The sequence below is a fragment of the Physeter macrocephalus genome, chromosome 7 (genome assembly GCF_002837175.3).
Source record: "Physeter macrocephalus isolate SW-GA chromosome 7, ASM283717v5, whole genome shotgun sequence".
Lineage (NCBI taxonomy): Eukaryota > Metazoa > Chordata > Mammalia > Artiodactyla > Physeteridae > Physeter > Physeter macrocephalus.
This window is the reverse complement of record NC_041220.1, coordinates 67,261,334-67,287,716: the sequence shown is the minus strand read 5'-3', so window position 1 is coordinate 67,287,716 and position 26,383 is coordinate 67,261,334. Positions and strand designations below refer to the sequence as shown.

The following is a 26,383-nucleotide window of genomic DNA, read 5'->3' as shown; positions in this document are numbered from 1 at the left end:
CGGTAGCCCCCGCTCGCCGCAAATAGAGAAAGCCCGCATGCAGCAACAAAGACCCAACGCAGCCATAAATAAATAAATAAATAGATAGATAGATAGATAAATAGATAAATAAATAACCCATGGAATACATTCCCATGTCGGGGTCTCAGGGCCTTTGTACTTGCTGTTTCCACAAAAAAGGAATGCTTTTCACCTGGCGCAGTCCCTTCCCCTTATTCAAGTCTCTGCATCAGAGAAGACTTTCTGCTACTCACTAAAAAGTACCTCTTCTGTCCTTACTCCCTGTTCCTCTGCTTTGCTTTCTTCCTGGCACTTACCACTACTTGACATCACATCACCTGTTGGAAAGTATTAATATTTTCTAAATACTTAAACCACAGCAAAAAGCACAGTGTGTGCAAACATTTCCTAAAGTATACTCCCAGAATATTAATTGCTTAGGTGACCAAATATGTTTGGAAAATACTGGGCTAGATGACTTAAATAATTGTAATTCCTTCAAGACTCCTGAGTCCTTAATAAACTTGCTCATGTGATGTTCTTAAAGGAAAATATACTAAGCAGTGTTTTCTAAACTTATGTGACCCTAGAAACTTTTTCCCAAGGAGTATCTAATGGATTCTTATTCCATGGAACACACCTGGGGAAACAAATACAGCAGGTTGGGGGCTTTTTATGTCTTGTTCAGTCTTGTACCCTCAATAATCAGAAATCATCTGAGACGTAGTGGGTATTCCACACATATTTGCTGAAGGAGTGAATCAATGAACACATACTGGTTCTTTAGTATTTTGATACTGTTATTTCAGCCTCTTAGGAGGGGACCAGACTACACGACTTTTCAAGGTTTCTTCTAAAGTACATAGGACTTTAGAAGTCCTAATACTTTAGGACCATTGTGAGATTTCTGTATGACAGCAAAAAGGCAGTGACAAGGATCTGACAGAAAGAGGCTGAAATACAATTTCAGTGGAATTCCAGATCCAAGCCAGCTTGCAGGCAGTGAAAATTACATGTCTCCAGTCTCTCTGAACTTCTCTCTCCCTGTCTCCTCACTCCTGCCCTTCCCCATCCCTAGAGCTCCCTCTCTCCTGCTTCTTAACGAGAAGCAGATCCACACATTTAGGACTGAGACTAAGTAATATTCCTGGTTTCTGGAACTGTCAGAAGGCTGTCCGAGGGATGCCGACCAGCAGACCACTAGATGCCACCGTGTTCCTCAGAAACGTGCCAGGAGAGCTTCTCCGTCTACAGCTGCCAAGGGCTGACCCTCTGAGCAGAACTCAGAGCTGCAAGCCCGAGGCGTGGAATGAACAGCCCACAGGATGCTTTGGGCTGCAGTAGGAGGTGGGTAACCCGAGCTTCCCTTTCTCCCTCTCTCTTCCTCCACAGAGCTTTTGCGCAGCGGGAGGCTGTTCTGAAGCTTGAATTAGAGGGCAGACTGGTAGGTACAGTACAAGATCCACCTGCCTCTGGAGGTTGGGAAACAGCAGGTAGAGAAGCAGAACCTTCAGAATACTGCACCTCTGATGTCAACGCCATCATTCTCCTGAGGCCTCTCGGAGCTCACCATAGTTACTGTGAGCAGTTATTCTAAGCGCTGATTGCAGTCGTCTTATTTCTGCCTTTGGACAAGCTTGTATTTTAGGTCACAGTATGACTTCAGATTTAGGGCCTCCTAAGGCTAGCGGTTAGGAGGCTCCAAAGGGCCCCACTGTTTAGGGCTACCCTGTTAATACACTCCTGCATTTTATAAGTGTGTGCCGGTTTATGCCATTAACCTAGTCCATTACTAGGATTCACTGTACCTCTGACAAGTCTTCAGCCTAATTATTACAATTAGTTTTCATAGTTACCGAGTGCCCACTGTGTTTCAGGAACTACACTAAATGTTTTGCATATGTTATTTTGCTTAATCCTCACGACGAGCCAATGAGATCTGTATTATGAATTTCATTTTACAGACAAGGAAACCAAGATCAAAGAGGTGAAGTGATTTGCTCAAGCTCATGCAGTAGGCGATGAAGTGGAGATTTAAACCGAGGTCTCACTTAAAAGCCCAAGTAGCTCACCATCGTGCTGTCCTGCCCTCACACTGTGAGGCCCCTGCATCTAACCTTCTAAAGGCCTTCAGCACCGCTGTGCCCACAGAGCAAAAGCACTGTGCCTGCATGGGGCGTGGGCACTGCTAGCAGCTCTGTTCCTGGAGCACACATGGCTCAGATGGTGAGAAGAAATTCTTTCAGGGTTATTGGGAGGGACATGGGCAAGGGAGAGGAGTGTCTGTAACAAGGAGGGTAACCAGGAAGGTATCCTAACGTGCTGGAAGCCATGCCCACCAGTCAGAGCTCTAGGATTTGGCCCTTGATTTGACCAGACATGAGTGTTAGGGGTTCTGAGTCCTCGCCAAATGCGTACCCACTGCCTGGTAGTTAAGTAATCCTTCCAGAAACATCCTCCACTCCCTGATACAGACAAGCACTTGCATCTCATTTGTATGTGGGCCCCATATTACCTTGACTTTCCTACCTCCCTACCATAACCTATATCCAAGTACTTCCAAAAAAGTGGTGGTAAGTGACAGAGCCTGCCTCCCTGGGATCAGAAGATGGATTCCAATTTGCACGGCTCCAAGTCTGTAGTAAATGTTGGAGCATCCTGACTTAGTTCTTTAATATAAAGAACTAAGTGGGTCCGCGATGAAGAGTGGCCCCCGCTCGCCGCAACTGGAGAAAGCCCTCGCGCAGAAACGAAGACCCAACACAGCCATAAATAAATAAATAAATAAAGAAGCTTTCATTTAAAAAAAAAAAAAGAACTGAGTGGGTGGTCAGGCTTGGCTCCCTTCTCCCCATTCCCCTTCAACTGTGTAAGGTCTGATTACTATAATAAATTCCTTCTCCTGTAACACCCGTGATGGCTCTGCTTTTCCCTGACTGGACCTTGACTGATAGAGTGACTAGAAAAGCAGAGGAAGAATAACTAGTATAAGTAGTGTAGAGGAAGTATAGGAGATTACATGCAACGGCTTTGAAACCTAGCTTGGATTTGAGTCTTGACTTGGGTACTGATCAGATGTTTGACCTTGGACAAAGCCATCTTTCCAGCTTCAATGTCCTGTCCTGCAAAATGGAGTTAAGAACACTGTATCTGTTTCAAGGGTGTATATGAAGGACCACACGAGATGATGTATACACTGAGCAGTCCTCGGTGTGTTAACTGCTTCGATTGGAGCTAAGCTGGATAACTGGCTTTAACAGAAGGAGAAAAACCAACTGGGGAGTTCAAATACTGAATAAAATCATTCAGATAAAAATCAGATACAGAGGAATGGATAAAGAAGATGTGGTACATATATACAGTAGAATATTAGTCAGCCATAAAAAGGAACGAAATTGGGTCATTTGTAGAGACGTGGATGGACTTAGAGACTGTCATACAGAGTGAAGTAAGTCAGAAAGAGAAAAACAAATACCGTATACTAATGCATATATGTGGAATCTAAAAAAATGGTATAGATGATCTTATTTGTCTTATTCTGCAAAGCAGAAATAGACACAGACATAGAGAACAAACATATGCATACCAAGGGGGAAAGGGGTGGGGGTGGGATGAACTGGGAGATTGGGATTGACATATATACACTATTGATACTATGTATAAAATAGATTACTAATGAGAACCTACTTAAGAGCACAGGGAACTCTACTCAATGCTCTGTGGTGACCTAAATGGGAAGGAAATCCCAAAAAAAGGGGATATGTAATACGTAGAGATGATTCACTGTGCTGTACAGTAGAAACTAACACAACATTGTAAAGCAACTATACTCCAATAAAAATTAATTTAAAAAAACAGATACATATTTGAAGAAAGGACATTAAGCACTGAGGGAGGGAGCTGTCAGTTCTTCTAGTACAGTGCTATAACGTGTACTTGAGAAATGTCTGACTGAGAATCAACAGGCCCCATAAATATCTCAAATGAGCAGTCAGTGTTCAAAATAATCCTGTCCTCCCTTCATGCCAGTCTAGCCCAGGAGATGAAGGTGACTCGTACGCACGTTAGGGGTTTTAAGAGGATGAGGTTAGTGGGTAGAGAGGCTTAATACTCAAGGTAAGTATAAGAAAACAATCTTTTCTGGGAACAGGACATTTGAAAGTAAGAAGCCCCTGGGTCTCAGCTGTGGCCACTTACCTGGAATGGTAGCTCTGGGGCCAAGGAGTGCCAATTGTGCCCTGAGATATCTGCATCATGCTGGCATCGGGTTGGTTCTCCCCAAATTTGGTTGAATGCCAAGAATGAGGTCGGCCCGCAGGTTCACTGCGCCTGGGGAGACACAGGAGAGGGACCCCCAGAGTTAGGAGCAATCTCAGCTGATCTCTTCACCAATGAGATTTATGGACTTGGAAGCAGAGACGGCTGTATCCTCAGAGATGGAAAACAATCAAGTAAATACTGGAAAACGGATCTTACTGCTCACTTCTCTTCGTAGCCACTGGTTTTTTTTCTGCTTTATTAATATGTCTATTTTCCTTTTCATTTTGACGTGATTTCAGTTACATAAAAATATTGCAAACTTAGTTTAAAGAATTTCTGCATAAACTCTAGTGCACTGTTGGTGAGAGTGCAAACTGGTACAGCCACTATGGAAAACAGTATGGAGTTTCCTTAAAAAAATTAAAAATAGAAGTAACAGTATGATCCAGCAATCCTACTTCTGGGCATATATACAAAGAAACGGAAATCAGGATCTTAAAGATATATCTGCACTCCCATGTTCACTGCAGCATTACTCACAATAGCCAAGATATAGAAACAACCTAAGCGTCAGTGGATGAATGGATAAAGAAGATGCCATATATACATACAATGGAATATTATTCAGCCATGGGAAAGAAGGAAATCGTGCCATTTGGAACAACTTCGATGCATTATGCTAAGTGAAATAAGCCAGACAGAGAAAGACAAATACTGAATGATTTTACTTCTATGTAGCATCTAAAAAGGACAAACTCAGAAAAACAGAGTAGAGTGGTGGTTATAAGGGGTTGAGGGGGTGGAGGAAATGGGGAGATTTTAGTCAAAGGGTACAAACTTCAAGTTATAAAGATTAACAAGTTCCGGGGATCTAATGTACAGCATGGTGATTATAGCTAATTCCGTATCATATACATACTTGAATGTTGCTAAAGGAACAGATTTTAAATGTTCTCACCAACTAAGACAGAAATGGTAACTATGTGACTGGATGGATCCGGCATCTGATACAGTGGTGGTAATCATTTTGCAATTTATAAATGTATCAAATCAAGATGTTCTATACCTTAAACTTGCAGTGTTATATATCAATTATATCTCAATAAAGCTGGAAAAAATCCCACATAACCTTCACCTAGCTTTCCTACATGTTAACATTTTATGCTTTATTAATTTAAGGCACATGGAGTTGGCTTGGTCTTTCTTTGCACTACTTATCCATATATAAATATGGGAGCAATAATTCCTGCCCACCTCCCAGGGGAATTTCTGGGGATTTTGAAGTTCTCTGTGATATCCTGATGCTGGATAAATGCTATTATTTTAATATCTTGTTAAGAACTACATAAAAACTACCAGCTACCTTGGTGTTAACACACTCTGATCGGTGGAGTATAAACAACAAGATGCTCTCCAAAACAGTTTCTCATTTTGCAAGTCAATGACTTCACCTTTAAACATCCTGCCCTTATAACACAAAGAACTGACAAAGCCAAAGGGGAAAAGTGGGTGTTCTTCAGACTGCAATACTGAAGGATGGATGAATTTGGTAAGGAGGATTACACTACTATAGAAGGTCAGAGTCAAGAGAGAGTGGCTGAACGTTATTTTCGGCAGAAAAGTGAGATAATGTTTACCAACAACTTCAGGGACTTCTAGACTGAAATCTCAATGGAGAGAAGAGAGGAGGTGCCCTGAAGTATTGACAGAATGTAGCTACCTAGGCTTAATATCAGTTGGTACACCTCCTTCATGAAGGATCGGACACCTTGCTGAAAGTTCTGAATCAGGCTCTGAAGTATAAAAGGGGGCTGTGGGGGGCTTCCCTGGTGGCACAGTGGTTGAGAGTCTGCCTGCCGATGCAGGGGACACGGGTTCATGCCCCGGTCCGGGAGGATCCCACATGCTGCAGAGCGGCTGGGTCCGTGAGCCATGGCCGCTGGGCCTGCATGTCCGGAGCCTGCGCTCCGCAACAGGAGAGACCACAACAATGAGAGGCCCGTGTACCACAAAAAAAAAAAGGTGGGGGGGCTGTGCAGAGGACAATGGAGATACGCTGTTTCATCTAGGTTAAGTGAAAAAAAATTTCCCTTTGTGCTTTAAAAACAATAGCAAGGCTCCCTTTTAAATGTAAGCTATCCAGACCTTTCTTCAATTTCCTTCCCATTCATTCAAGGGCATCCATAGAGACTTTCTACATGGCAGCCACTATGCTGGCACTGGGGATCCAAAGAAGAACAAAGTATCACTAGACCCAAATAATTCACAGTACAGTAGAAGAGACAGCCAAGTAAACCGCTATAAGACACTGAGATGGGTTCCGTAATCGAGACCTGTACAAGGTGCTCAGTGAACTCAGAAGAGGCAGTCACCGAAAACATGAAACCATGAAAGATTTCTCCAGATGGCAGGGGGCGGGAAATGGAAGGGAAGGACATCCAGGTAGAAGAAACAGCATGACAAATGCATGGAAATGCAGAAGGACACGGTACAAGCAACTTAAGTAGGTGGAGAGGAGACGATGAGTGAGAGAGGAAGGCAGCAGATGAAGGTGAAAAGCTAGGAGCGTCCAGATCTCACTGAAGGGTGTGAATAGTATCCTATGGGTTTGGAGGCCACAGAAGAACCTTAGCCAAGGAGGGCCATGTTCAACTTTGAGTTTCAGGAAGATATTGCCAATAAAGAGAATAAATTTGAGAGACACAAGATCGGAGGCTATCGTATTGGCCAGGGTAAGAGATAATAAAGACCCGGCACTAAGGCACGGGCAGTGAACTTAAAGGGATGACAGGTCTAAGAACCACTGAGGAGGAGAAATTCCCAGCCTAGTGAGCACTTGGGTGTGGCTGGTGTAGAAGAGAGTATAGTCAAGGAGGAAGGGCGGTCTTCACGTTTGTAGCCTGAACTAGAATGGTAAGAGCTATGAGAGGACGGGGCGGGAGCGGAGGGAGGGAGGAGGCAAACAGAGCGGGGAGGTGGATGGCTCGCTTGGGGCGTGCCATGTGAGGGACCTTTGGGACTGCAGTGCTGGACAGGAAGCAGTGGGGCCCACAGGACTGGAGTCTGGGCTGCACATACACATTGAGGAGTCACAAAACACATGTCCTCTGAGAAAAGATAAGCTGCCTGGGGAGAGTGCATAGGCGACAGAAAGGAAGTACTTTAAGGATGGGCCTCGGGGAACTATCACAGTTTGGGGGTGGAACGGGGTTGGGGAGAGCCCAAGAGGCTTTCAGAGAAGTAGGAGGAAAACTAGGAGAGTATGGGAGTTTCACAGCATCCTAGCGGGGGAGAACAAGGAGGAGGAGCTGTCAATCATTCCAACTGCTACCGAGAGGTTAGTGTGATGTGGGTAGATGCACGTCCACTGGATTTGATGACTGATGAGTCTTTGCAATGGAATGACAGGGGCAGAGGCCTGATTAGGATGGGGTAAGAGGTGAATGAGAGATAAAATGGAGACAGCAAGGGCAGATCATTCTTTCAAGACCTTGGCTCTAAAGGGGAGAAAGAAGGTGGAAGCTAGGAGGCTAGAGGGGGCCAGGGAGTGAAAAGGATTTGTTCTTGCTGTTTTCTTTTAAATAATGAGAAGTATGAGCAAATCTGTATGAGACAGGGAGTGCATACATGCACAGCCCAAGACACAGGATGAGCAGAGGCTGACGCTCCTTAAGACTCATGAGGAAGTAGGCAAGGATGGCATTCTAGAGCACACGTGGAGGGCACGACCTTATGTAGGAGTAAAGGCAGGTCCACTGAAGTAAATGAGAAGAAAGGAGGAGGTAAGATGTTGATTCTCATATGAAAGGGAGTGGGTAGGAGGGCAGCTGGAGGGACTTCACACCCATTTGCCTCTATCTTCATTAGGAAGCCCAAAGAGGGAAATGTGAGGGGCTGGATGTGGTGGATGGGGCTCAAGGGGCATGACAGATGAGGACTGAAGAGTTGAAACTGATTAGAGATACTTAAAAGATTTAATAACTAAGATATGGTCTCTGCCCTTAAGGAGCTTACATTCTGGTGGGGAGACCAAATGAAGTATTCCTCTAATAAATAATAAATCATAAAGAAATAATTCTTACAGAAAAGATAAAGTAAGTGCCCAAGACTTGCAATGCCAAGACAGGACACCCAACTTGGAGAGCTGCTTCTCCGGAGAAGATTGCAGACGTTAACTCTTTGTCCTGGGGTAGGGGGTAGATTTCATCCCAGGTGTAATATCGACACATTAAGAACGGGGTGCTTGTGAAACAAGCAAATCAGTAGGCTCTGAAAAACATACCCCTTTCTTTTGGATGCAGAACATATGTTGGGAGGTTTCAGAGATAAATCTTTGTTTTATAAGATTCTTCCAATATGTACAATTAAGTGATGAAATGAGGAAAAAGAACAATGAAAAAGATGACCAAAATATAGCCCACCAACTCTCAGACCTTGCTGGAGCAGGGTGGGTGTGTAAATCAGTGCAGCCTGAATAAAGAGCAGTTTGGCAACATTCAGCAAAATAATTTTAAAATAACATATCCGTCAAAAGATTGAAACACAACCTAAATACTCATCAGTAGCAGACCAGTTAAGTCAGTGTGGTACCTCCACACCATGGAATACGTATGTGGCCATTAAAAGAACTGAGTAGTTCTATACATATGGATATGGACAAATCTCCAAAATATATGGTTATAGGACAATTTTAAGATACAGAACTGTGCGTACAGTATACTGCTGTATGTGAGGAAAAACATACATAATCACTTACGTTTATTAATGTAAAGAGTATTTCTGGAAGAATACTTGAGAAACTAGAACCAATGACTGCCTCTGGGGAGGAAAACTTATTTTTCACCGTATTTCCTTTTCTAACTTTCGAATTAGGTACTATGTACATGTGTTACCTATTAAAAAGCCAAGTATTTTAAAAATAGCCTCTCATCTTGAAAATATAATTCACTGTACCTGGAGATAACCAAAAAAGTCAAACAGCTGTTTACTGACTTTTTCAATGATGCAAATAATTTAATAAGCATTCCTAAAGAGCACAGCATGCTTTTACATTTTAGGATCACTCTGATCTTAAAGAAGATAAGGAAATATTTTCCTAAAGCGTATTATTACATCATGAGCATATCAGTAAGAGTCAGAAGACGGACGATTTAATTTTAAAATTGAGCCAACTAAGTTTTGTGTGTGCATGTAATTCAAACAAAGCCCTTTTGTTGCATTCCTAACCACAAACAAGGAAGCTTAATTGCGTGGGATGGGTAGGCTGATGAAACTGGAACTAGCAAGTGACTCATGTCCTTCTTAGATGATTTTGCCCTAACACACAGAGAGATTCAGGAATGAAAGCAAATTTTGGAGAAATCTACAATAAAACAGTTCACGTCTTTCGAGCAGTATTCACTGATCACCTACTATGTGCCTTCTACCCTGCTGAAGTACAACTGGAGCTCTGGGAGGTCACAGATGCCCTCAAGGAGTTTATAATCTTGTTGGGGAGCCTCAGATGCAAGAAAAAGTATTAAAGAGCATCAGAGTATTACTCATTCACTCGAAAAATATTTGAGTGCCTACTGAGTGCCAAGTATCATTCCAGGCACTTGACACACAGTTTCTCACTTAACCTTTATACCGTATCTTTATGATATACGACAAAATGAGGTAATCAAGAGAGACTAAGCAACCCATCCACAGTCACATGGGTTGTGAGGAGCAGAGCTGATATTTAAACTCAGGCATCTGTCCCCGGAGTCTGTGTTCTCAACTTCTGAGCAATGAGCAGTATAAAAGAGGTGAGGTGGGCAGAGTAGAGAGACAGACAATTAACAAGTAAGCAAATAAACAGGGAATTTTCATGTAGTTATAAGGGCTCTGAAGGAAATAGAACTGGGTAAAGTGAGAGTGTGACCAAGGATCCTGCTTTGGATCAAGGACAGCCTCTTTGAGAGAGTAACATCCCAACCAGATCTAAATGATAAGAAGGAATCAACCTTGCAAAGAGCTGGGGGCAGAGTATTTAGCACACAAGCCAAAAAGAAACACAAAGGCCTTGAGGCAGGAATAAATTTGCGGATTTCAAGAAGCAGAACAGACTGTAGCCAGAGCCTTGGGAATGAAAAGCAGATGGTAGGAAAGTCATGAGATCATACTGGGCCATGCTAGCTCCTGAGGATCTTGGTTTAAGCACCAAAAAGCTCCCTTGCCGCCAGTGATCAAGAATGGGGTCTGAAGTTGGCTAAAAGGCCTGGTAGTAGAGTGGGACTTTGGATGACCTTGAAGCATTGGTATGCTTTGGATAAATGGAGAAGGTGACAACCACAACTTGGATAATAAGAAATCTAAGAGTTGGAGTTAATTTTTTTGTTGATGCTGTTCTTTGATGAGCTGTTATGACTGAGACTTTGCTTGGGCTCTTCTGGGTGCACTAACTTTATAAACCATGCTAGTTATCAACTGGACATGAGTTGAACATGTAAAAATACCAAATACACTCAATACCAGCACTACCAAATAAAACATCATGTTTCTTAATTCACTTACTAACCCCCACCTGCCATCATTTGTTTAGTACGCAATGCTGTAATAGACAACAAAGTCCATCATAACAAGATTCTAGTCTTACCCACTCCCCCCCAAAAAAGAAAGAAAAAACACTAATATCAATGTATGTAAATTAGGTTTATCAGAATTAACATATCATGGATTTGGGTTGAGCGTCTTCATGATATAATTACTGAACACTTTGTGCTTAGCAGGGGATAAAACATGTTTCTTAAGGTTCTTTTGTGTATCACTGTTATTTTTTTTCCTATTTTTCCTCATCTTTTAAAAAATTTTGAAATACTTCAAACATACATAAATGCACTCAAGTGAATATAAAAAACACTCATGTGTACTCATTACCAAAATTTATCAAATCTTAATAGTTTCCCCATATTTACTTCAGGTATTGTTTTGAATAGGTAATTAATTCACATAGTTTTAAAAAGATCAAAGCCATTAAGAAGTCTTACTCTCCTTCCCAGCCCTCTCCACCCATTTCTCTTCCCCCTACAGCAAACCTCTGTGGTTAATTCCTTATGTATGTTTTCCAGTGCTTTGTTATGCAAGTATAGGCAAATATGAACAAATCTCTTTTCACCGCTTCACAAAAGGAAAGCTATGTGGTGTTCTACCCCTTGCTTTTTTGAACTTAACAACATCTACTGGAGATCATTCTATATCAGTACTTACAGAGCTTCCTCATAGCTTTCCCCCGCCCCCCGCCCTTTTAGCTGCCTGGTATTCCATCGTGTGCATATAACATATTTCTTCAACCAGACCCTTTCTTGTAGCCACTTTTTGATTTCCAGTCTTTTGTTATTACAAATAATGCTTCAATGAATAACCATGTCTACACACTGTTTTCTGTCTGTGTCCACCTATCTGCAGAAATTCCTAGAAGTGGAATTGCTGGCTCAAACTAAAATGCACTTGCAATTTTGGTAGTTATTGCTAAGTTATTGCTAAGTTGCCCCTTTCATGCTTTAAAGGGGAAACAAACTTAACATGAATAATTAAATGTCATTGTGCAAGTGATTCTTAGGGGGGGATAATTACACCTTCTTTAGTATAGAAGAATAGATGATTCATATTCGAACAACAATGCCTTTTTAGGCATTTCCTGTTTATAGGAAAATTATGTGCCCCAAACACTGATGATAAAAATATACAGCCACTGAAAACTAAGACCAAGTTAAGATGCACTGGGCTGTACTCATAGCACTGTTTCATTCGTAGATCCAGATGAAACTCTCTCTGGAATAAACAAAAAATCACCCTATGTTGAGATGTGTTTTCTACATGTTCACAGGAGACAGACAAGCTCTCAAGAACTTTCAGGGTTGAAAACACCCATTATCTTCCAAAATGTAAAAAAAAAAGGTGTAATTGTCCCTTAGCACACGGTTGGTAAAGACATTGCTTTTGAGATATCCTTTGGCCCTTTTCAGCATCCCTAACCTCTAGTTTCTATGACTACTGGGCTACTCAAGGCTATACTTTGACTTTTTGGATTCACAGAAAAATCTAACAAGCAAACATTTCTGAGGCTTTTATAATTGCCTAACATCTGTGTCTTTAAAAAGTGGTTCAGTGGGTAGAAAGGTATGCAGCATTAAGTAATATAACCCCATGGCAACACACAGTCCCGCCTGGAAAGAGAAGTTCTTTTCAAAGGTCACATCCTGATAATATGCCCTGGGGACTCTTGGCTTTGGCAACTGAATCACAAGTAAGAGTGAAGTCGGCTAACAGACGACGTAAGACTCTAACATCTAAAATTTGCATAAAAGGTAAAAAAAAAAAAAACACCAAAAAACCTTTTCTTGTAAGATACTTTACCCCATTCCTCCACACCTGCTCCAACATCATTTCACTACTGGTTTATCTCCTCCTCACCCTCTATTTTGAAACATTCTTTAAAGATTAAATTTTATTGATGACCACACAGAACTATTACCATAAAAAAGAGGGCATAGCCATGGGGGTGGGTGTTTTTCACTTAGCCACCAATGGGTGACGATGTTGAAATGTCTTTTTTCTCAATATGCCCCCCTTTCTTTCCTCTTCCCCTCAACTCTGACATCTACAGAGTAATCAGAATAGTCAGCTCTCCTCCCCACACTTCAACGTTTGCCTAAATGTCATGGCAGAAATTGACACGAACACTATATAACACCTTTGCTCTGTAACAGCATGCATGTTTGTTTTTCTTTGACTTTCAAATTCAATTACAATAGAATCGCATAGCATACACAGACTAGCATAAGCGCTAATTATCCACAATTTCTTCTTGTCGACTCTCCGTTTGCAACTGGGCATTTTATTTGTTGGAGGAAGGAAGGAGGGACTGGCTTTACTGATTTCTTGAGATATCAGATATTATGATTTAAAATTTTTCTCCTCTACTACTTCTCTGTGTCATAGAATATGTTGCCAGGGCTGAAAGAGAAATCACTTTCATGCTGTTTGTTTTTATCTTCCACACAGAGACACATGCAGACATCCACAAATATATGCTCATGGATCTCAGAGAGGATGAGATAGTTACAGAGAACTAGAAACACTGTGTGTGCCCCAGAATTGTTTGGAGGCTCTCCCAGAGGACCCCTGTTGGGCAAATGGGGAACAGCTCAGCAGGACACAATGAAGGTGCTTAGGGCTCTTCCCCTCCACCCAGGGGACTGCAGGGCTGAGGGCAGGAGGGGCAGGGTACCCACCACTACAGCTGGACACCCTCCTCCTCCGTGTGTAATCCCACAGAAGGTTGTCCTTTGAGGGTTTAAAGGATACCCTTTACACCACATACCAACCAAGATATTTCAAAATCAAGCTAATTAACTTTTATGCAATGCTAAAGTATAAGTTAAATTTCATTTGCCAAAACAGTAACGAAAAGTTTTTGTGTGTGAGGCCGAAGCCTTACCTTTCGGTAGTGCTTTTTTTCTAAACACCACCCCATTCAACAAAAACAAATCAATGCTCCCCAAACTTCTAAAGATGCTAAAGACACTGAATTCTCTTTTGGAGTAAGTCATGCATTGTATCGTGTTTTTCTCTTCTCTATTTCACTTTCTCCTCATTTAGAGGAATAGGCTGCAAATGAGAAATTAAAGGCAACAACAACAAAAAAAAAAAAACAAAAGAAAGGACAGAAAGTATTAATTTTAGATAGGGACCTTAAACAATGGTCAAAAGAAGAATCCATATTTTAAAATCATGCCAGAAAAGACCCGAATGAAAAGAATAGTGAAGGTTTTAAGGCAAAGTGGATGAAAACTTTATGAACATTTGCCCCAGCCCCTCAGTTCCTACCTGCCAGCATTTCCATAATAAATTTCACAACAAGGAGGAGTTTAACCACCACCACCATTCGCACATAACCTGACACTGTTGGGGAGAAAATAATAAAACTCAGAAGAACGCTCTCTCTTATTCGCCTTCAAGTGAAAGGATGCCAAATTAAACTTGAAAAACCAGCCCTGGATGCCTCTCTTTAGATATGTGTTTTATAATCTAAGCAGTTCATATTTTCTTTTTTACCTTTTACATGGTATAATAACAAAATGAATGCCCGTAATAATAAAATAGATATTCCAGTCACCTGGAGATCCAGAACATTACCACTACTGGTGCAGCCACCTGTTCTTTGCCATATCATATTTCCTTTTAAGTAAAAGCATATAGGGATGCAAACATTGACGTTCAGCATAGCTCTGAACAAAAATTTCAAATCAAAGATTGTATAAGGATAAAAGCTGAATTCAAATTATTGTGAATAAGGGAAAAGATAATCAAGTATTTAAACCTTCAATTGTGATGGAGGTAAATACTGTACACCCAGCAATCTCAATACACACTTCTTTTCATGTAAACTCAAAGTTAAATGAGAAGACCACACCTTTTCTTTAATATTGAGACTACATTTGCAGGTTCCTTTTCTTTATACAAACGTTGGCAATGAGAATAGAGAACTTGGCTACTAGTACATAGATAAGTAGCCATTCCTTGTGAGAAAAAGAAATTGTTTGAAATTCCCTGGGGAAATGGGGAAGAAAAACCATGAAGTACACAACAAAAAGCAACTGCTAATCTGAACGAGATACAAAGCCACCCTAAATACGTACATCATAAGAAATATGGTGACTGTATATATAGGAGAGAAAATGATTGAAAATTCCCACACAGAAATATTAATAGTACACTGAATTACCCGAGGTGCTCAAATAATGAGAATTTTCATGACGATTTAGAGAAATGGGCTTAAATTTAATATGTGGTTGGTTATTAATTTTTCTTTATAAATAGATATAGCACAACATCAGAAAGATACCTGTGAAAGGCTTATCAGTTGAGAATCCTGCAATGCAAGATTCGAAATCTCATTCTGACATAATAGTGGGCTTACCTTGCGGCAAAGAGAAGCATCCTAGATAACAACCCTCTGGCCAACTGCATGTCAGATTCAGGAGTGGGATAAAAAGCCATTTCACCCTGTTAACTGTTCTTTCTGCTCCTCCCTGGGCTGCAAAGGCTTCTCAACGATTCCACGCGACTCCCATCAGACAGCCTGAACCGCCTGGAACTCACTAAGCTCCGTGCAAGTGGGAGGGACTCATTCCCAGCCACCTCTGTAGATTGCCAATTAAAATTCAATTCCTGCTCTCTAAGAGGGAAGAAGAGAACGTGACCCTTAGTAACTTTCCCTGAGAAGAACCAGCATCTTAGACAATAGCACACAGCTTGGGAATGCCAGAATTCTACTCTGTGGGCAGGAGGAGGAGGGAAGGAAGGAAAATCATCTGCTGATAAAATGCATCAAACTGCCATCAGGAAGTTTCCTTTTTAATTGATCTTCTCTGCTAAACCTGCACCCTCCTCCACGTGCAAAAATGCCGCTGTCTGCAAAAATGCGTGTTGATTGCTTTAAGCTTCCCACCCTTGGGAGGCTACTGAAAGAGGTCCTGCACCAACATCCACTGAGGCTTCCTGAGACACACTGTCCTGAGCTCACTAAGTCAGGAGGACGGGGACAGAACTCACTGCCAATGGAAGTGCAAGCGCCAGCTGCTAACCTTGCTGCCCAAATAAGGATGAATGAAGAGTCAAAGCCTGAGCTTCTATGACCCATTCATCTCAATTTGCTTTACAGAGCACATATCACCATGTATGGTAAGTGCTTACTGATTAGATGAGATGGTCATTATAATGATGGTGGTGACTGGTGGTAGAGGATGAGGAAGGGACAGGAAGTTCATGGAGGAGAGCACTGGCTTGGAAAATCTTGAGTTTTAAGCTGGAACATTTTGTCTCTTGAACTAACTCATTGAACTACCCTAGCCTGAGGCTTGACAGATTTTAGGGAGAAGTTCTGCTGAGATAAGTTAGATCATAGGACTCCTATTGACAAGTCAGACAAGAGAGAACTCAGGGATCCAAGCAAAAAAGGAAAGGTGGGATTGGATGTGTGTGAATATTAAGCCCTGGACCACTAAGAGCATCTCTCTCTCTTTACCTTGGTGGTTTGGCTGGTCTCTGTATATACCTGGAGTGAGGGTGGAGGGGAGTTTCTTCCTTTTGCTCTTTCCTTTTTCTTTATAAGTGAGAAAGTCCTTTCTGGCTATTTTCTCCATGAAAAAGGAGCTACACATACCCATGACCCATTGGACTTGGAATTGGCTCATGAGGTGATCTCAGCCCTTTTCAACTTCAATTTCGGTGTAGGCTTCTGTGACCTGTCATGAATTAGACTTGCTCAGTGCCCTCTACTAACCTTCCACCTCAACACCTGTGAGACTCCTAAGATGATAAGCACATCATGTCTGCTCTGTCTAAAGACATCAGCACCTCACCCCTTCCCATGTTTCAAAACAGGACTTAGACCACAGCCAGCTTGAAAGAATTCTCAGTGGTCAAAGCTGGAACGATTTGAGCAATAAAATAAATAACAGTATTGGATTATAACCCACAGAATAATAGGAAGGAGTCCTTACTGATATAAATAGTTGGATAAATAAATAAGTGGAGGAAAGAGACAGCTCTTCCTTACAGAAGACTCCCAACTAATAAATGTGGAAGGAATGAAGGAAATACAGACTCACCTTTAGAACATTACGGTAATAATCGTCACAGACAATATCCGTTGACAGATGCTAAAATCAGTGGGAGAAAGTTTGAGGAAGAACAGAATATTTGTATAGCCTCAAAGCTAACTCCCCGCCAAGATATGTATTCGTTTACAAGGAGAAAAACAATAACTTTACAGTGAGGAAACCTGGCAACTTCACCTTAACCAGGTAATCAAGGTTAACATCACCAGTAGTAAAGCATTGACACCATGTAACCCGGGAGAGGACACACTAAGAAGAACACATCACTTCTGTGGTATTCTTGCCAAAAATGCTCAACCTCAATCCAACCATGAGATAATATCAGACAAACCGAAATAGAAGGCATTCAACAAAATAACTGGCCCATACTCTTCAAAAGTGTCAAGGTCATAAAAGACAAGGGAAGACTGAGGAAGTATCACTGATTAGAGATGACTAAGGAAACATGACAATTAAATACAATGTAGGATTCTGGAATGGAAAAAGGACATTAGCGGGGCCGGGGTGGGGGAGGTGAAATCTGAATAAAGTCTATAAAGCCTTATAGTCTGTAGTTGATAGTATTACACCAATGCTAATTTCTTAGTTTTAATATTTACACTATGGTTTTCAAAGATGTTAACATTAGAGAAAGGTGGGTGATGGATGGATGGGAAATCTCTGTACTATTTTCACGGCTTTCCTGTGAGTCTAAAATTATTTCAAAATAAAAAGTAAAAAACAAAACGGGCAGGATTTGGGATCTGAATAAATTGGATGAGAACCACACCAATTTCCAAGTTTAGTCCAACATCAGTAAAACTTGGGTTGCAGAGACCTCAGAGAATAGGGAAGAGTTGTGAGGTGGACTATTGTAGGGGCTTATGATATACTTGTGGAGACAAGACACACACAAGTAAAATTCTTAGAGTATGAGTAGAGTAAAAATTCCAGCCAATAGGACATGAGCGGGCGTGATGTACGCAACATCCAGGTCATGACTTTTTCAAAAGGAAATTGCTTGCCTACGTGCTCCCTTACAGTCTCCCTTCATACAGACACAGCATCATGAGCCAGTTTTGACCACGCTGATGAGGGCAACCCCAGCTTGTTTTAAAGATAATCGTGTCATGGTTATAACGACAATCTCTGCATGGTTTGGATGCCAACTGGACATAGATTGAGGTTCATTTGTTTCATCCAACTGTTAAGGATTGTTTTATGAAATATTTCAGTTGTTTCAAGCTCAAACCCAGGTCTGTGTGATTCCACTCTTCACGCTCTTAGCCCCACCTAGTCTCAGCTCTCCCTGCCTTCTGGAGAATGGTCCCACAATTACCCCAGTGCCCCATGGCTGAAACTTAGCAGTCACACTCTTTAATCTCTCTTCTCCCACCCTCACCTGCTCTTGATCTGTCTCCTAAATTCAAACCAAATCTGTCTCATCTCTTGTCCCATCACCACTTGCTAAGTTCAAGTCTCGATCATTGTCCACCCAGGCCAAGGCAATAACTTCCTAACTACGACTTTCTGGCCTAAAGTACTTTGGCACTGATGCTACATTAACCTACACACCTCAGTGGAGTCTTGTTAAATAAAAGGCTCTGATCCTCTACATTCTGAAGATCCTAGGAGGCTGAAAGGAAGAGCAGTAACCTTGGGGATCCTTCTTCTTCAGGCTGTCCCTGGAGCAACCTTTTGCCAGCTGCTTCTTTTTTTTTTTTTTTTTTTTTTTTTTTCGGTACGCGGGCTTCTCACTGCTGTGGCCCCTCCCGTTGCGGGGCACAGGCTCCGGACGCGCAGGCTCAGCGGCCATGGCTCATGGACCCAGCCGCTCCGCGGCATGTGGGATCCCCCCGGACCGGGGCACGAACCCGCGTCCCCTGCATCGGCAGGTGGACTCTCAACCGCTGCGCCACCAGGGAAGCCCTGCTTCTCTTATAGATGGAGCCTTCTGCAAATCCCAGCCTGTCCTCAACTGGTATGTTCAAACTTCTTTTGAATCCTTTTTTCAAAGAAAACCTCACAAAGAATCTTAATGTAGACACCATATACAAGTGTTGTTGGATTATAGGAAATATAACAAATACTTTAATGTATATTTGCATATCCATAAACATGGGTAATTGCATAAATCTAAGTTTACAATGTTTATTTATTTCTAATCCAAGCCCACGTGTCTACATGAAAGAGCCACGCCCCCCAAACTGAAATCAGGATAATTGACAACGATGATAGCCAACATCTACTGAGCGCTTATGATGGGCTAGGTGCCACTCTAAGTGTTTTATGTATATTAGCATTTTAAATCCTTTCAGCAACTCTTTGGGGGTAGATTAGTTATTAAACTCATTTTATAGATTGGAAACAAAGTTTAAATAACTTGCCTGCAGTTATCTATTAAGTGGCAGAATCAAGATTTGAATTCTAGGTAGGCTGATTCTGCAGACCTCCCCCCCCCCATCTTACTCACTATATTATACTGCCTTTCATGCTGGCACACAGACTTACGTGACAGTGATGAAAGGCATCATGAGAATGATACCAGAACATCATTATACCACCACCTAATGTTTACTTCACCTGACATTTATTTCTTGTTCCCCACCAGCGGGCTCTGTGCTAAGTGCTGAATACCTCAAACTGCCTGGATTTGAATCCACGGCCTCCTAATGAGATGCCTTTACACTAGTGCCACCCTCACAGCACTGGTGTGAGAATTGGATGAGCCCTAGCACATAGAAAGCACAGATAAGTAGCTGCAGATTTTTATTAGACCAACTTTGTAATCTCAGGACATTCCTCAACTAGAGATAAGACGTGTTCAGTGAATATCAGTTCGGAGATGAATCAATCTTGTTGTACAATGTAACGCATTAGTCATTTCCAAAGTGTAAGATGTTGGTGTATCTCTTTTAGTGGTTTTAATTATAGCTTTAAATACAGTTGTCAATGTATTTTTTAAAAAATATTTGCATCCAATGAGTTGAGGGACCCCCAGGTTACCTCCCAGGAACTTGATGCTTCTTCAGAACCTAGTTTGAAAACTGTCATTAGGTGGTTATCCATCTGACCCCCTCGTCCGGGCCCTCCTAAGCTCTCTCACTCATCTGTGTTCTCGACCAGACTTGCCCCCAATTCTCTCTTCCGAACCGCTCAGCGCAGCCCTCCGTGCCTCTTACCTGTGCTTCAGCCGAAGTTTAACCCCTCCTGACCATGCTGCTTTCCTGTGCTGGGGGTCAGAGGTCAGGTGCTCTGGGCCAAAGGACTCAGGGGTGCCTGTATCTGCAGGGTCCGGGTCTGCACACGCATCTCTGGCAAAAATAGGAAAACAGGAAGTTGAGCATGATGGTGTTCATGGGCAGGGGGCACGAATGAATCCGACCTGGAAAATGCATGAGGATTAACCCTGGGGTTAGAGGAGAGCAGCACAGCTGAGCGTAGAGGTCTAAGCCTGCACCCACCTACGCGCTCTGCCCGAAGGAAGGCAAATGCGCTCCTGGGGGTCTTCATCCTCTCCTATCTGTGTTTCTGTGAAGCAATAAGGTGCACTTCCCAATCTTAGAATACCAGCTTTTTCCAGCCAAGGGGGAAAGAAATATATAGTGACTGTTATGAAGATGAACCCTCCTATAACTCAGCAGCCATTGGTAAGTAAGTGAAAAACTGGCCTCACTGAAGCAAACTGTCCAAGAAGGTGGTTCCCTGAGACAAGTCCCCGTGGCCTCCTGTCTCGGTTTCGCTGGAAGGAGAGCTACCCTCCAGTGCAGCAGCCCTCGCTCTGTTCAGTGGGTGGCAGCTCAGGGGCACATGCCAACTCTTGAGGCCAAGCTAGTTCAGATTGTTTAGATTCCACTGTGCTGCAGGCAAGCCTTCTGTGCGTCCATTTAACGCCCCCACCCCACCCGGCCCCGCCCAGTCCCTAACACCATTCCCATAGCTCTTTCCCTCCATACTCCCAGGCAAGCAGAGAAAAATGTTAAGCCCCGAGTGCCCAAGGCGTCCCACCATGGGAACAGATGTATTTCTTCTCCGGAAGAGAGTCTTGGCTCCTGAATTTCCAATCACCCTGACTGCACCTTCAAGGCCTCCTCTTGATCAGACTGTCTGTCCCCTGCATCAGGTTCTGAGGAGGGTTTCCCACACTGGGTACCAGTGGTGTGTTTTCATGTCTGTCTTTGAGAGCCAACTGGTAGCCCCTGCACCACGTCCTGTAAGCAGGCATCTGGAGAAGGTGCAAATGCCTGCTGTTTCTCCTCTGCATAGGCCTTGGCTGAGACGAGGTGGGATTATGAATGGTGTTGATCTCTTTGTATTTCAGGACAGGGAGGGAGATGACCAGGCACTCAGCCGGGAGTTTCTACTTCTAAGCTAAAGTTTTCATTTTTAGTTTTATCTAAGCATCATTACCTCCTTTGTTACATTACTATTCTCACCAAATTTAAGATTCCTGGCTTTGAATATATTCAATATTCCCCTAGACTTGAAGTCTGAAGACGCGGTTGAGGTTCTGTCACTTGTGAGCTGAATGACATTGGGAATGTAAACACTGAGCCTCAGGCTCCTTTTCAGGAATGTGAGAATAAGAGGCAGAGCACACAATGTAGGAGCCTGGCCCTGGAGTCTGCTGCTGAGTCAAGAGTCCTGGCCTCACCCTCTGACCAGCTCGGTACCTTGTCCTCTCTATGCCTGTTCTCTCGTCTCTGAAATGGGTGCAAAGGACCAATGGCTTTCATAGGGTTGTTGAGAAACTTAAATAAACTAATTCAGATAAAGCACTTAGGATAGAGTCTGGTACGTATTTGGCCCTCAGCAAATCAGCTCCTGTTATTATATGTATCCTGCAGAGTTGCTATAAAGTTTCTAGATAATGTCTATTAGCTGTCTAGCACAGTTGCCTACACATGGGGTATGTGCTTAATTAACGAATCATTTTCATTACTGTCTTCAACAGTACCTTCATTTTAGAGCTCCTTTCAGCTAAGATGTCATGTAAAATAGACACAATTAAAAAGACCTAATTTATGCTGGCTAAGATGTCATGTAAAATAGACACAATTAAAAAGACCTAATTTATGCTGGAAATAACAGCAAAGAGTTTTGTCCAGAGTTAGCATGTCAGAGCCTTTTGCAGAATTCATCACGTGGTCTCCAATTAGGATTTCTACAACCCTCAGTGGCACCAACCCCAATAGCCATCTGGCTTAAGCTGAGGTGGAAAGTATACTCAGAGGTATCTCATCATCACATGAACATAAAGATGACACAAACATACACAGCACATCCAAGACCACCCATTGGTAGAATCCATTCCGACAGCAAGCTTGCCTTTCCAGCTCTCCTCTAGACCCTGACGTTGTCTGCTGGGGAAAAACAATAAAGACCAGGCCTGAGCTTTCAAAAAAACATTGTGGCATTTAATAACTTCCTCATTTTTTTTTTTTTTTTTTTTTGCCTAAACCACAACTGCTGGCTCTGTCCTTTCTGCACAGTGGCTGAGCCCTTTTCTCTTTCCTTACCCCCTCCCCCCTCTCTGGGAGGCACCAAGGGACGGAGAGTCCAGGGTGAAAGCTGTTGGAGTGAAGGGCTGGCAGGAAGAGCTGGCAAATGGGAAGGAGGTGGAAGCAAGAACATGAGACTGTCTTATCTTTTAAAGGATTTTCAGTGCATGATCCTTTTCAACCCTAGCAGAGATGAGCACCACAGCAATGCCCTCCAGGGGACCAGCTGACGTTAACAACTGGGTGCGAGGGTTCGTAAAACCAGGGTTGGGGTTGACTGTTGCTGATGGCAGCCCCCAGGCTAAGTCACAGCACAGCCTCCCTGCTAATCTTCACCTCCCCCGACCCTGGATGGGCTGGCTCCTGAGTGAGCTGTCTGGATGCACAACACCAAGGAGGAAACAGGTTGGAAGGAGTGCAGGAAGAATCACCAGCACCCAGAGCACTCCTTTTCTGGAATCACCTCTTTCTGGAATAACCTGGACAACAAATACACATTTTTAAACTCACATGTTCTAATGAAAAGAAATTCCATAGTGAATCCTCTTGTTGGCAAAACTGATGAGATGTTTTTGAAGGCTCTTTTTAATATTCTTTCTTGCTGTTCTCCAGTCTCAGTATCACAAACTATGAGTGAGGAAACAGGAATCCGAGCTGACTTGAGAAGATTTAACAGGGGCTAAAAAAAAGACTGTGGGGCTTCCCTGGTGGCGCAGTGGTTGAGAATCTGCCTGCCAGCGCAGGGGACACAGGTTCGAGCCCTGGTCTGAGAAGATCCCACATGCCGCGGAGCAGCCAAGCCCATGCGCCACAACTACTGAGCCTGCGCTCTAGAGCCCGCGAGCCACAACTACGAAAGCCCGCACACCTAGAGCCCGTGCTCCGCAACGAGAAGCCATGACGGTGAGAGGCCCCCGCTTGCCGCAACTAGAGAAAGCCCTCGCACAGAAACGAAGACCCAACACAGCCAGAAATAAATAAATAAATAAAAATTTTTTTAAAAAAAGACTGTGATCCACTATCCCAGTATCATCTTTCTTTGCCACATAGTTAAGAAACAAAAGATCCACGCCAACCACCTATGTATTTCTACTTTCTATGATGAGTACATTCATATTCCCAGCCCTCACTATTCATAATTCATGAACATATACAGACTGCTTTACTATTTGGTATTTTAATACAGTCCTGAACTGCTCTCTGAACTGAGTTTCAGCCAATACTGAAGAAAAAATTCTGGATCGTCCTGTTCCTGCAGCTGTCTTGAGCACCAGGAACACTGGGGAGGGTCCAGGGGAGCTGGAGAGAAAGACATCCAGAGCTGGGCCGGGCCCGATATCGTGGTCTCTCCAGATCCCTTGCGCTCCTGGTTTCCACTGCGTTTAAATGGGGATGGGCAGGGATGGGGCTCCTATCTCCTTAGCACGGACCGTTACAACCTTAGGAAGGGCCTGGTTCTCAGAATCAGCAGTTTCGTCCTTTTGGTTGTGTTTTATCCAGGAACAGCTCCCTTGACAGCCACATCCATTCCTGTCCCCACCAACCCAGCACCTACCCAGCAGGCGGCACTACCTTTAAAAAAAGTAAGTGGATTATGTCATCTCTAGTGATAAAACTTGTGTAGCTTCCCCATGCACTCTGGAGGAAATCCAAGTTCCTTAACTTGGCTGTGAGGTCTCGAGTGACCTGGCTCCTGCCCACCCTTTAACATCTCCCCCCTCATTCGCCCTGTCCTCACTGGCCTGGCCTGGGCTCCCCAAGCCTGCCAAGCTCTCCACTTCACACATGAGGTTTCCCCCACCTGGAACAGTCTTCCTCCCGATTCTCCGCTTGGCTGGCTCCTCCTCAGCCTTCCGGTCCCGGGTGGAACATCACCTCCTCAGAGATGGCTTCATCTACCTCAAACAGTCTCTTCCCGGCACCTGGTCTTTCCCTTGGTTGCACTTGGAGCCGCATGTAAATGTTCATTTGCACACGGTATGTACTGGACAATAAGTGCAACGAGGTCAGGGCCCATGGGTGACTTTTCTTCAGTTTTGTCCTTTTAAACCACTACATACCCAGGGCCTGAGACAGTGGGTGGGTCATGGGAGGCACACAACACAGATTTATAGAATGAATCATAGTTGATTGTAAAGGAAATAATTGTGTAATGCATCCAGGGTGGAGCTCTATGCCCTTCAACTGTTAAAGGCATTAAATTGTTTACAATACATGTTTTGGGGAAGGTTAGGGATCTCTTTTCTTGTAGTCACTTTCTACATAGGTTGTGAGTTGATTTCTCTGTGAAAGTAGAATTCGGCTCTAACTCTTTGTCCCTGTCATCAACAGCTGCTTTCGTGGAGTAGAGAGCAGTGCTGGGGGACCACTGGCCAAGCCCTTCGACAAACGGCTGGTGCAGCTCAGAGCAGTTTTGCTGCCTTATGTTTCGAAGCAGCCAGAATGCCTTCTGAGATTAAGCGGACAGAGCGCATTTATACAGGGGTAGGTTGTCCTCAGAGCCCTCTGGAGAAATTCCTTCGGATTTAGGCTGGGTGCTGGCGTGTATTCGTTTTCATAATCTGCTTCATGAAAAGTCGCCTTCGTGGTTTCCTAGGTTTCTATTTTCTCTTTGCGCCACTCTGGGTCCATCACGCAGGAAACCGGTCCCACCATCATCTCCGCATCGTGTTGGCAGGCCTCCTGTATCATCACCTCAGGCTCCCCAGCACTCTTCCTTTCAGTCTCTGGGAGGCGGAGAGGGCCTGGATTCTCGGCTTCTTCAGTGTGCAGAGGAAGATTTTAAGAACTGATGTCCTTAGGTTCAGATCTGTGTTCTTAGCCGAACGTAGCTGTCCTTCGTTTGCTGGTGACTGGGCATTTATCAAAGGTTTCACAGACATTCTCAATGAATTGCCCTTTCTTTAAAAGCCCCTTGTTTCTATTGCTGGCCTTTTGGTACCTATGTATTTAGACTTAACCTTTTGGGTCACTGTCCCTTCATTACTCTCCTTTCTTGTTTTTTAAATCATTATTTACCATCTAGGAAGCTGTTCACACTGCCCTCTCTCAGGCCCGTATCCTCTCCAGTGCATTCCATGATAGGCATGCCTTTTACTTGTCCTCAAAAACCTCTTCTTTCTGCTCACCCACCTTGGTTTGGCAGCGTGGTTATTACAGGGGGCCATACATAACCCTTCAGCCATGCATAGATGTGCTTTGTATGTCTCGGCCCTGTGTCTGTTTCTACCTCCTGCTCCTCTTGCTGATGCTTTTTCTCACTTGATTTCCCCTGAAACCTCCCAAATGGATCAAGGGTACAATTTATACCATGGACAGTCAGCATATTTCTGACACTTTCTGAAACCACAAGCCTAACTATCTCCAGATCTTAAGCCCGTGACCTCTGTGCCAGCCTTGTACGGAGACTGGAAAAGGGTGGGTAGGGAAAAAGCCAAATGATTAGCCAGATCTTTTAACCTACCTATTAAATATTTAATCTGCTCTGGATTTACTTTTGACTTCAGTCCCTCCACCCACTGGGCCCTATGACATAGCTAGCCCAGGGCAAGTGCATAAGAAAACCAAGGGCCCTCATGCAAGGGCTTATATTAAACTGGTGATACCTTTACCACTGGAACATCTGGCCCTAGCCGTAAACAGAGTCTGATCTTAAATCAACTCTAGTGAGTAGCAGGCTGTAACTTGAATGAACAATGTAGATTCCGCACCCAGATGCTTAGGTTTCTATTCTGGCTCTGTCGCCTAGTAGGTGTTTGACTTTGGGCAGGTCACTCAACCTCTTGTGTCTCAGTTTCCTCCTCTATAAAGTAAGGATAATCTTAACACCTGCACCAAAGGACAGTTGTGAGGCTTGAATGAATTAATATGTGTAACGCACTTAGAACAGTGCCTGGCAGTGTTCACTTCTTACCAATAGAAAGGAAACTTACGGGCTTCCCTGGTGGCGCAGTGGTTGAGAGTCCGCCTGCCGATGCAGGGGACACGGGTTCGTGC

The 26,383-nt window shown here is 43.3% G+C and overlaps 1 protein-coding gene across 20 annotated transcripts in view; it reads right to left on the bottom strand.

Annotated features, from left to right (window-relative positions):
* Positions 1 to 26,383, bottom strand: part of SHROOM3 (shroom family member 3) — a 121,379-nt gene that overhangs the window by 44,104 nt on the left and 50,892 nt on the right. For 19 of the 20 annotated variants that reach the window (XR_008617823.1, XR_008617820.1, XR_008617826.1 and 16 more), the window contains exons 2-3: positions 20,069 to 20,200; positions 4,198 to 4,329 (exon numbers count right to left, since the gene is read on the bottom strand). Coding sequence is in view for 9 of the 20 variants with exons in the window: in XM_055086034.1 (XP_054942009.1) it covers positions 4,198 to 4,256 (59 nt within the window). In the remaining 11 variants the exon portion in view is untranslated. Of the gene's footprint in view, positions 1 to 4,197; positions 4,330 to 20,068; positions 20,201 to 26,383 lie in introns of those variants that run through there. The other variant, XM_024115421.3, reaches the window with a different exon arrangement.